The 12,998-nt window shown below is 40.9% G+C and overlaps 1 protein-coding gene across 2 annotated transcripts in view; it reads left to right on the forward strand.

Moving 5' to 3' along the window:
- Positions 1–12,998, forward strand: part of GABRB2 (gamma-aminobutyric acid type A receptor subunit beta2) — a 933,998-nt gene that overhangs the window by 298,349 nt on the left and 622,651 nt on the right. For both annotated transcript variants that reach the window (XM_078653411.1, XM_078653410.1), the window contains exon 4: positions 9,277–9,497. In XM_078653411.1, the coding sequence (XP_078509537.1) occupies positions 9,277–9,497 (221 nt within the window). The remainder of the gene's footprint in view (positions 1–9,276; positions 9,498–12,998) is intronic.

Consider the following 12,998-nt stretch of genomic DNA (forward strand, 5'->3'; position numbering starts at 1 on the left):
TTTCACATACACTGCACCATGCTCATGGTGCTACCTTACCTTACATGTAATAAAAGGGAAGGTTTGGGCTTGAAAAATGGGCGCTTTAGCGAGGCCGACATGGCAGTTGAAAACTGCACGTGCATATAATGCTGGGGCAGGCCTGAGACATGTTTGCAGGGCTACTCATATGGGTGGCATAATCAGTGCTGCAGGCCCACTAGTAGCATTTGATTTAAAGGCCCTAGTCACACACAGTGCACTTTTCTCAGGACTTACCAGTAAATCAAATATGCTAATCATGGATAACAAAACAGAATCACAATTTACACAGGGTGTAATTGCACTTTGGCACTGAGCAACAGTGGTAATTGCCCACACTTCAAAAACCAGAAAAAACGAAGTCCAGCATATAGTCAAAACACAGGAGGTAGAGGCACAAAAACAGGGGAAGCCATGCCAAGGAAGCCTGTTCTAACAGCCTTTAACAGCCCAGGGATCCCACCCCCTGGGGTCTCCATTTTCAATTGTTCGGTTCCCTCCTGGTGCACCCACCATTCAGACGTGGCCCAGTCGGCTCCAGCATGCTGCGGGTGTCAGAAGTGCTTCCATCCAGAGGGAGCAGCTATTCAGGCTGCTCCCCCTCGGCGAGAGCAATCCGTTGTTCTTTTTCCTTGCCATTGACAAGTTTTTACTTCAGTTAATTTAAACCATAAATGTTCAAAACACAAAACAATAGATTAAAAACATTCATGGAAACATAAAACAGTAACCTCTTTCAGTGGAGCAGTATAATACCATAGTCTCTTGTTTCACATTGTTTCCTATCTTATCTTACATTACCTCTTCCATAAAACTAGATATATTGTGCAAATGTGACAGTGAAAGGTATGCTAAAATTCCATGGGTAGCATAAAAAAGAACCAAAGAAAAAGTGAACTCATTTGTAGCCTGCCGTATCTCCTCATATTCTCTTATTCCACATTGTTCCCCATCATTTTACACTGCCTCTTCCACTAACCCAAAGATAAAGGGCAGGTGTGACAAGGTAAAATTTGCTAAAATAGTCAAAAAATGGTATTAAAGATTTCAGGCTACAATAACATTTACTCAACCTCCCTCATACTGCTACAGCTGCAATTGGGATTTTATCTGACAATGACCTGTACACTTTTTCCAATTAGCGCAAAGTTTGCTATAAAGTGCAAAAGTTATTACTAAACTGCGTCAAAACATTTTTCTCATAGTGGCTCCTCATATTCTCTTGTTCCTTATTGTTCCACATCAAGTCCTTCCATAATAACCAGTGTAAAGTGCATGGTTTACTGTGCAAAGCTGCTTTAAAATGCAATGGTGGCATTGAAAACATTGAACGGTGTCAGTGTAGAGTTGTTGCTTCCTTCACACTGCCGCATCTGAACTTTTGTCTGACAGTAGCCTATCTGCTTTTGTAATACATTTTATGAAAGCCACAACTACTCAGGGGCATTCACCCTTTACACAAAAGAGTAAGGTGTGAATGTTCTGATGCCGTTCTGATTAAAAAAAGTTGTGCAACTAAGCCTTATATTCAGTCAAGAGCTTGGGGCAAATTGATATGATGGGAGCCAAACTTTCTGTATGTTGATGACAAAGCCAGCATTTAGAACACATAGGTTTCCATGGCCATTTTGGCAAGCAATCGGTTGTTTGACACAAGCTAAAAGGTACGTGAAGCTACTTGATTTAAAAAAATAATCTCATGAAAGCAGTTAAGTATGATTGATGGCAAGTTTCCTTGTAAGAGTCAATGACTATCCACACATGGCTTCTTTACTGAGGTCTTTCTTATCCCCATTCCATGAGATCTTCTCAATTTGTCTGTTTAGAGATTTTTTAAAGAGACCATGCGGATGGGTAGATTCCCATAGTTCATTTGCGTCAATGGAATTCAAAGTCAGATCAAAAGCTCACGTCCAGCTGTTTTTTTTGTTGGAATGGCAGCTTGAATTTCTTTCCATATCTGCGAACACTGTGTTGCCTGCTCAGACACCCTTAATAGTGACATGTACTTAAGTAATGAGCTGCGTTGAACTATCATTTAGTTTAGGAGGCCAAATTCCAGCCACACCTTAACGAGGGAAGCATTTTGCAGTCGTCAAAAAAGAATATGAAACGCCTTACTTTGTGCAGAATTTAGATAGGCCCCAAACTTCCTCGGGAAAGCCACTGTACCTAAACACATTTTTGGGATAAGTTTTGCATTTATCACTGAAAGAAGAGACGCCAAAGTTGGTTTTGGAATTTGTGGTGTAAGGATTGAAAAGCTGCAAACAAGGAAGCAGTCTTTGGCTTTAATGAGTTTAGATGCAAACAATAATATCCTTCAGCCAGACACCAAGATATTCACAGCAAGAGCTTCCTGAGACCGCCAGGCTGAGGGCACCCAGAAACCAGCTACCTTCTTCCTGACCTTCCTTCCGATGACCAAAGTCTGAGATTTTGTGAGATTCACCACCATTTTGTTTTTAGCACAACAATTGTGGAGATTATTTAATCATGAGTGCGAACAGGAAAACATATCAGAAGTCTGCAACTAATTCGCGGGAGCACTTGTAAAGCTCCTGACAACTGGGAGCGGACTTATGTGTTTGCTCCCATATGGTGGAAGATATAAAAATGCTCATGGCAGACAGGAGCAAACACATGCACCAGATTGTGCAGAAAAACCACTGTGTCCCATAGAACGGGCTCCCCAGAATACAGCAAGTTAGCGGCCCCAGGGGATGGGGTCCTCTGGGCCAATAAGGGCTCAGGGAAGATGCGCCACGCGTCCACTTCCTTTTTCTTAAAGTCTCACCCTGGGGCATGCGGTCCTGAGAGTCTTTTAAAGGTTCAGGGTGGGTTGGCTCCCCTCCCCTTGAGAAGTACTTTGTGTCCCAGAGATGTGGTCCCCGGGGACGTATATGGTTTGGGGAGGGGGACAGCACCACCCCACTCCATAATATTTAAATTTGGTCCCAGAAGATGGGATCCCTGGGTCAAAAATGGCCCAGAAAGAGGGGTCACATGGCCCCCTGCCCTTATTGCATACAGTGGGCCCCGGATGATGGAATCCCAAGGCCGAATATGGCTTGATTAAAGAATATGCCTTAACTAAAGAATGCAGCCCTGGATCGAATGTTTTTATTGACGTTTCCATGGGAGTCCCATCAGGATTGAGTCAAAAATTGTCTTTTGTTTTCAATTTTCCCCACTTAGATGGTCCATCTGGGTCCACTCCATGGGGCCTAGGGGCAGGGTATTCCTACCCAGCCCCCATATATATATATATATTTTTTTTTGTTGCAACTTTGGTACAGGGGACATAGGGGCTCATTACGATGGTGGGAAGTCCGCCACCGCTGGGCCAAATTAGGATGGCGTTGGGAAGGGGAATAGTACCTCGGCGGACGGAAAGACCGCGGGGTAGAAAAAAAACAGAAGTGACATTCATGAGAACTCAAAGGAAGAATGTGTAGTACACCCACCAGCGGGGAACCAAAAGCAAAATAAAAACAACAATGACGATAAGAGCTTAACAGGAAGAATCTGTAATATACCCACCAGCGGGTATTAAAAGGTGGTACTTTGCAAGTGAAAGAAAACCAACAATGGCGAAAGACAAAAGAGAGTGAAAACGAGTTGTCACTGATACCCGAAAAACATTCTGAAGACCCTCTGAAGGACAAAATAAAAATGTGGAGAAACTTACAAGCAAGAAACAGTGAATGAAGGATAAAATTATTGTTACAAAAAACATTTTGCTCTCCAGGATTGAAAAATGTCACAAAGAGAACACAAAAAACTCGAATGAAATGACCACTAATTGCTAAAGAATGACATGTGAGACAATAATGAAATATCACATTCAGTTTGATCCAAACTGGAAATCACGGGGATGATTTATACATAAGGTAATAAAAACTACTTCCTCCAGAAGGCTCAGGGCCAACACCAACAGCAAACAGAAAGTGATGTAATTATCATATTAATTTATATGCGTGTTAACCCAGGGGCCAGGTTGATCGTGAGCAAGGGAGAGGGCTCCCGAAAAACGTTGATCTGTGTCTGCCTGCCACCATATCCATCTGAAGGTTTATAAAGAATAAAAAGTGCAGAAAATCGGAGCACGCGAGTTCGTCCTGTTTATTCACTCTACAAGGAGTGAATTGTGTCTACATTGAAAGCGGCTTGGTTCTGCCGCAAGGATTACGAACCGACGTAGAGCGCTGGACCTGCCCGGCAACGAAGAACCGATTGATAGGGATATATATATATATATATATATATATATATATATATATATTCACTGAAAAAACCATAGGTTATAGACCATATATAGTTAGGAATTAGCATTTAAAAAACCTTATTTTACTCACACAAAACCATTGAAATTCCATATATAGTTAGTTGCACTAACTATATATCGCGCACCCGCAATCCACTGCTGATCATGTCACATATTACATCATTCATGACATGGTCAGTGACATCACTGATGACATCACTGATGACATCTCAAATGACATCACTGATGACATCACTGATGACTACATCCAGTGACTGTATTTTTCTGTAAAGTTAAAATATGTCTTGAGTGGATGTATAAGTGTCTGGATGAAGGATTTAGTAGGTGCATGACTGACTGTATGAGTGAGTGATTAAATGTGTCTCACTGAATGCATGGGTTAGTGACTAAACTGTCTTAATTTGTGCATCATTATGTCTGTTGTTCTGTAAACTGCTGCATGTGTTGATCATTAGCTATACGAGAGGCTATATGTGTTATTAATTGGTTGCCCAAGTATTTCTATGGGAGATTGAGTTTGTGTGGGGGTGGCTGTAAGGTGTGTGACTCTATGCATAGATGTGTGAGCAGTTTATTCACTAGGTGTATGAGTTCAAGAGTGCATGTGGAAACAGCTACATGGGCAGTTGACTGTGTGCATGAGTGTATTGATGAGTGAATGGATATCTCAATGCTACATGTCATAGTAAGTACATATGTAAAACACAGTACATGTGAGAGTTGGCATATATAAATAACTGTGCATGAGAGCCACTGAATGAGTGAGTGGTTGTATCGATCATTGTGAACTTGTATCAGGGATTGTATAAGAGAGTAAATATGTGTTAGTATATGTTTCAATAAGTAAGGTGTGTTTAACTGTATAGTTGAAGAAATGGAGGTGAGATTGTTTCTTTGCATGACTGACTGGGTGTGTGAGTAACTCCATGGATGAGTGGCAGTGTGTGAGTGTCTGTTTACACTGAGTGTATCTAAGGTTATATTAGAGTCTGAAGAGGTTTATCGTATTAGCACAAGAATGATGTCAAATGAGATGTCATCAGTGATGTCATCAGTGATGTCATTTGAGATGTCATCAGTGATGTCATCAGTGATGTCACTGACCATGTCATGAATGATGTAATATGTGACATGATCAGCAGTGGATTGCGGGTGCGCGATATATAGTTAGTGCAACTAACTATATATGGAATTTCAATGGTTTTGTGTGAGTAAAATAAGGTTTTTTAAATGCTAATTCCTAACTATATATGGTCTATAACCTATGGTTTTTTCAGTGAATTTTCAAGGTTTTGTAAATGCTAATTCCTAACTATATATGGTCTATAACCTATGGTTTTTTCAGTGAATTTCAATGGTTTTTTAATAGCAAATATCATAAGCTGTCGAATGTCAAGTACGTGGTAAGTAAAAACATTTTCGTGTTTATGCACACTGATCTGCTTTGAATACTGCCCCCCACCCCTCATTTCTATTAGGAGTACTCTCTCTTTGCAGATAGTGAAGGGTAGTTAACGCAGCCCTTTGCCCCCTTTGTAATACGTCGTGCCTGCTTCTCTCTCCATTTGATTGATTGTTCTCTTTGGTTCATTCTCTATTTACAAACAAGCACAGAGTCGCAATACTCTGTTTAGTCTTTGCAGATAGCGAAAAATCGTGTAAAAAAACAAAAGGAATCGAGCAAAATCAGTAGGCCACTAATGGGATCTCTTTTTGACCTCGCTAAAATAGAAACATTAGGAACAACCTGTTGAAAATAGCAATGCGTATGTACATAAGCGGCGTTCATTTGTGTTCACAGTACCCCTTGTTGATTGTTTCAATCGAGCATTGAATTGTTCGAAGTTAATTCTCTTAAGGATCTTCTCTACCTGCAAACGAGGAAGAATAGGAATATTCTCTCTCCCTTTGCAGATAGTGAAGGGTAGGTAACGCAAGCCTTTAACACGTCGTACCTATTTCATTCCTCATTGATTGATTGATTGTCCGAACATTGACTGTTTGGGAATTAGTTCTTTTTGGAGGTATTCCCTGTTTGCATATAAACGTAGGAAAATCTTTGCAAGTAGTGAAAGGGTACGTAATGCGGACCTTTCTCCCCCGTTGTAATCTGTCATGCCTATCTACTCCCCACTGATTGATGCACCTTTTTCACCCGGACCATTTACTAGAGATACGTCATCTGGCCCGACCAGAGAGCACCCCTAGTGAAAAGGACATATGCAATAATAACGAAGTGATCACTGTATCCTGTTAACAGAAACTTTACCATGAAACAACCTGGAAAGAAAAAAATAGGAAAACGAAAATCAGTAGGCCACTGATGAACATGAACTTTTATTAAACAACAAACAAAGAAACGATAACATAACGTAATGATAAAACCTATTAATGTCCTAGAAACAAGAAAACGTTAAAGTATGCCAGTGGTGAGAGACCAGAAAAACAGTCCGAGAAACCAAATCACCCCTCGCTGTCCCAACTCATGCACTCTGAAAGTTCAAAGTTTTGAGGAGTGCTTGTAACATTGTCTGAAGCCTATTTGCAATTGCTTCATCTTCACTATTCTTAAAGTAAGTGGGGGCTGTTGTGATGCGGTGCCACCCTGAACCGCTTGACGGAGGCCCCCGAGGGACGGTGTCATGTCGCGGACTCGGAGGGGGCGCTTGGCTCCGGCCCCCTCCCCAAGTCGTGTTGCCCTGGTGTGGCCTGAGATCGCCCCCGACATAGGTGGCCGGCTCCCGGGGTCAAGCGGAACTTTTTTCCTTTTGGTGACTCTTCCATTCTTCACCTTGTCCCACAATCCGTTTCACCTAAAGACACGCTGTAGTGGGGCACCCCTTTTCCATTTCATTTGCCATTCAGCCCGCTTTTGCTACACTGTGCCTCTTCCGCTATTCAGCTGTTTACCGCCCGCTCTTTCGACTACAGCGTCTCGCTCACCATGTACTTGAGTTGCTCCCGCTCTTGCGGTGCAGCGATAGGCGGCTGCCACAGGACTCTCAAAATGGCGGCCATCTCTTCAGATTTGGGCGTGGTCCACTAAAATGGGCCTGCGACACCTTGGAACTCGGACGCTTGTCTGCTAGAGCTTGGGCTCCATTCTCGAAACCGTCCCCTCATCCTTGAAGATTCTACAAAAGTCTTGGGGGCCCCCGACTCCCGCAGGCTTCTGGTGGGGAGCACCTAGCATGATTGCTCGTGGAATGGCCACGACGGAGCTACGAAATGGTGGTGCTCTCATGCTAACGCCAGCTTCAGTCTGAAACATCCAGAAACACTGTAGACTACCAATTCGATCAGTTCCGGTAGCGCTCCAACGTGACCCGGTAGAGAAGAACTTGCCCTCCCCTCTTTGACTGATGGTTCTTGTTGCCTGTCCCTTCTGTTGTCATTTAACAGAACTATTTAGCCTGCTGAAAGGGGTTGTGTGCCGTCCGCTGGTTGGTGGAGACATTTTCACTATATTCTGGACCTGCGTTGTCGCGTAATGCGTCATATGACGCGCCGCGTTAGAAAGTTTAATAAATTATTAAACACAATAAACAATCCTTAAAAAATAAAAAAAAATAAAAAATAATCAACAAAACCAACAATCAATTAACAACAGTATTTGAAAAGTCTATCATTCATTTTTCATTGCAGTACGCTGCCCAGAAAGCTTCCCGGTTCCCGGACCGGGCGCTACCCACGCAAAAAAACAAAAAAAAAATTGCCCCGCGGGGCCGTTTTAAAGCCTCCACATTAAACCTAGGGGGTCAGGGAGGATCTACTATGCCCCCTTATGGTTATTTGCCCCTTTGTTTTGGCCTCCTCTTGTCTCTCGATCCTACCGAGAGACAAGATGGCGGCAGCTACGGACTTTTTGGAATGTTGACAGACGCCAGAGAACCAATCAGCTTCGCTTCACAAAGCTCCGTTGCGCGAAAAGTACGCGTCCTGGAGCGCTGCCCGGTCCGCTGTTACAGATATATATCTTTTTTTAAACGTTAATTTCTCAAAATCCACTGGAGCACATATATTGAGACCTACAAAAGGCACATCGGGCTACCAGTCCCTACAATTTTGCCAAGTTTCGTGCAAATCCATTCAGCCGTTCGGGCTAAAAGTGAGGCCAACCGCCCTATGGAAATTAACATGGGAAAAACGCGTTTTGGGACCCCCCTTTTTTCTCGGCCCCCCCTTGACGAACCCCCCCAAAATTTTCAGGGGCTGCTCAGAAACAAAATGTGCCATTTTCCTGAAAATTTCAGCCAATTCCGTCCACAAACGCCAAAGTTATTAGACATAGAATTTTCAAAAAACCCATAGGGAAAAAATCCTAACTATATATACCTACTGGCGACCGCCAGTAGGTAATATATATATATATATATATATATATATATATATATGTTAGTATTGTAACTGTTTTGCCTCCCCTTGTTTTACACTTAGAACCACCTTCTAAGCTTTGAAATGTGCATATTTGATCTTTTTTGTGCTGTTTAATAATATAAACACAGTATTGTTTAATATTGTTAACAATGATTCTTGTAGACATTAAGTACTCTATAAATAATCAAGTTCTCAATATAGTGTGTGTAACAAATGATATAATGATCTAAGACAGTGGTTTTTAACCTGTGGTCTGGGGGACCTCTGGGCACCGACGAAGCCTACTTAGGGGGTCCGCAACTTATTAGAAAATTAAAAAATATTAACAGATTATTAAGGTGCATGTAAATAAAGAACCAATATGTCAAATTGCTAATTTTAAAATGGTCTTTAAATGTGAAGGAATTTGAAATTGAAGACTAAAAATTAAGTTTGCATCATCAGATTGATTAATGGGAGCAGCATTAGTGCATTCAACAGAATATAGTAGAGATGATGGGTGGCTTCAAATGAATTTATAATAAACAACAGATCTAAAACTCTTCATTCCATTGTTTTTACTAGTGCTTTCTCTTTGTCTGTAATCACAGGACTACACTTTGACAATGTACTTTCAGCAAGCATGGCGGGATAAGCGATTGTCTTACTCTGAGATACCTTTAAATCTGACATTGGACAACAGAGTTGCAGATCAGCTCTGGGTACCAGATACCTACTTCCTCAATGACAAGAAGTCATTTGTACATGGAGTAACAGTCAAGAACAGAATGATTCGATTGCACCCCGATGGAACAGTGCTATATGGACTAAGGTCAGTGTTCATGGCTTCTCAAGCATACTAACATTCAAAGTACTAAATGTATTGAAAATAAAGAGTGTTACACAACTGGCACCAACTTAAAATGCTGCACTGACTTTAAATATACAATGTTGCCCTACTTTTAAAAGTGTTCTCAGTATTCTAAGTTATTATAAAATGCATGTTTGCTAATTTTTCAGCCTGTGTCATCTCATTTGGTGCCTCATTACAAGTGCCTTTGGTAATAGTAATCCCAGTGGGGATGTTAACTGAAGTTACAGCCCCTTTGGAATGTCAAGTTTGCCTAGATATTTTGCCAGATGAAATCAGATGATTATAATTCTGCGTATAAAAACCCAGGATATTGTAGTTCAAAAATATCAAGTAAAAATGTTATAAGGATGAAATAATGAAAGGTAAGTGCATATAGGAAGTATAAATGTACTATTTCTAACATCACATGTATGGACCTTGAACATATATGTACTGCCAAGGTACATAAAAGTGGAGTTAAGTATATAAAATCTAGACTTACCTGTCAATATTTTTTTCGATTGTTTGACATTGAATTATGTCCCATTGATAATCTGGGGTCAGGTTTCAGTCTCTGACAAAATCCTAGGTGAAACTCTAGGAGAAAGCTTGTAGGAGAAAACTGTTTTTCGAGTAGTCCTCCCCTTCAAAACCTGCAATGGGGAGTATTTCTGGCCCGCGGAGTTACCTACAACCTCAGTATCAGTAACGTGGGTTAGAGGGGTGAAAATATTGTGATAAAACCCACCTGATTCATATTGAGTCCCATTGATAGTGATCTACTGTCATAAGAATGTGCACATCCTTGCTGAAGCCGGAATTTATATAGGTCTGTTGACCCAATTAAGCTATCATTACAATATTTAAATGTAAAGTGTTGCAAAAGATCATCTTCATTCAATTCCAACAGACGCTAAAGTTTATAGGCAAGATCAACTCAAAGCTTTTTGATCTCCAAAGATAAGAAGAGTACAATAGAAGTTGGTGAATAAGACAAAAGAGAGGGTGTGGAAGTTCCTGGGATTAGGAAAAGATTCAGATGTAGGTAACTGGGCATCATGTTTAACTAGGTGGACGTTCCATGTCTTATGGAAGTGCTAGTGAAGTTAATTTATGTGACACTCAGTTGGGTTAATCTTTCAGTAGATTTCTGGAGGCAAATGATACACATTGTATTTATGATAAACAGTATTGAGGGTCTCTAATCTGACCAGGTACTCCCATCTGGTCATTGTGTCGTCAGACTATCCCCACTCTGATCCTCCAAATCATATATGGGAAACTCAGAGTCATATTTATGAGAGGTTTGTGTCATGCTTGCATTTCACAATGTGATACATGTGTGACGCACATTAAAGCCAGCAAAGCCAGTATGCGTGGCTTTAAATGACTTCATAAATCTGGAGTAATGCAATGCAGTGCAAATCACTGTGTTGCATTACTCCGCATCAGAGAGGCATTCTGTGGGTATTTTGTGGGTGTTTCCATGCAACCTCCATGGCGTTTGACACCTTTCCAGATTTACCAAACCTGGGAATGAGCCAAAAATATATCCCTCCCCAAGAGAGGCGTAACGAAGAGAAATGTTTATTTCTCCTTGTTATTTCCTCTTTCTATGTGTGCTGCGTTTTGCAGCATAGGTAGATAGAGGAAGAAGACTCAAAGAATTGGATTTTTTTTGTGCAGAATGGTGCCCCTTCCTGCACAAAAACAATCCTGCCTACAATACAGGCAGCCTTGCACCATGGTGCAAGAGTGCCTGAGTTGGTGCTAGGCTGGCAAAATGGAGCCAGAGCATGGGAAAAGGACCGGAATCACATTCCTGCCCTTTCCCTTCGACACAGGGCAGCACAGCAAGGTGACTTGCTGCACTGCCCTGCACCACAAATTTCATAAATATGCCCCTCAGTGCACTTCTAAAATTGTTTTGACCTAGTCTCAGCCACGTACATAACTCAAGAGAGGATAGAGAGGGGGCCCACAAGGGTAGTTTATGTCCTTTGCACCACCACAAAGCCCCATCACGGCTGCAAGAGTTTGAAACCAAATAGATTGTATGGTTTCTTAAACAAAATTTATGAACAGCTGAAAATATGAGTCACATACACTGATGCGCTTCTAGCTCAGCTTTCTAGATTTTAGAGGAGGAAAACAGTTAAGCGTTGCTAGGTTTCCTTTAACAGCTTTTAGCTGTTGTTAAATTTAATAGTGTTTATTTGTTGTGCAGTATTTTTATAGCAATTTAACTAAGGTATTAAATTATTGTCAATGGTTATTTTTGCATATACTACTTCCTATGTTGTTGCTATTAATTTTTATTTCAAAGCACTTACAACTCTGCATTAATTCATAATGCATTTGCAAGGCGACGCTCTAATGATCTGAGAAGCTGAAACGTGTGGCGCAGCGTCTTGGTTCTTGTTGGCTGTTCCACACTTAAGAAGGGTTCATAAGAATGACAGGCGAGGTCCTCGCACTTTCTCTGTGTTTTGTGCCCTCTCTTGGGAATGCCCACTCCATTTGTCAGTCCCAAACTGGAAACGACGAGATTTTTTAGGAAATCACTTAAGACTCAGCTTTTTTGTATTCATTAATTCATCCATTTATTATGTGAAATCCAGATAAGCTTGCAGCACTAAAAATATGGAAGTGACGTTCAAAGTAAGCAGAATGATTGCTGCATATGTACGTTTCATATTAACCCTGGAAGAGGGCAATTTAGATTTATATCTTACACGTTAGCAATGCACAATTTGACATTATTTCTAAAGTGTGCCTTAATAATTTTACATGTATAAACATATAAATGCATTAATGAAATGTAACTACTGAAAAATAGAGACTTCATAAATGGGTATTAATGTTCAGTTAACATGAAGATATATTCTGTTTTCACGTTGCATTTACGCTCTAAATCACATTTACATATATTCTGAAAGTCGTATTTGAAAGTGTAATCATGTACGTACTTATTCATGTTTGCATTTTCTTTTGGACTATATGTGCACAAGTATAACCATGTATTTGAAGTACACGTTTTAATTTTAGCTAATATTAGGCTGACTAAAGAAGGGCCTTGTGATTTCGAAATATGCTTTGCTTGTTGTGAGTGTTCTTTCCCTTGCAGGTACGTTCTCAAGGTTTCATTAATTACAGAAAAGGAGTATTATTGTCCGTATTAGTTCCCTGATATTAAGGTCTGAGAGGAGAAATCTTGGCAAGAAACATGAAGACCCAATGAGCAGATGAAGCCTCCTGTTCATTGTGTATCAGGAACGCAGGGATGTTCAAGGTTGGAGTAACTGTCCAAGTTCTGTGGGATGGGGAAGTCTGATAATGTTGCAATGCACAACATGAGTATGGAGACTATTGTGGTGTGGGAAGGGAAATTATTGTTCCAGACGTTTCTGTTTGATTTAATTATCTTTCACACTGTTAGAGGCAGAACAGATTCTCTTGGACATTGAGGAGTACAGACCT

This window comes from Lissotriton helveticus, chromosome 7 (assembly GCF_964261635.1).
Source record: "Lissotriton helveticus chromosome 7, aLisHel1.1, whole genome shotgun sequence".
In the NCBI taxonomy this organism is placed as follows: Eukaryota; Metazoa; Chordata; class Amphibia; order Caudata; family Salamandridae; genus Lissotriton; species Lissotriton helveticus.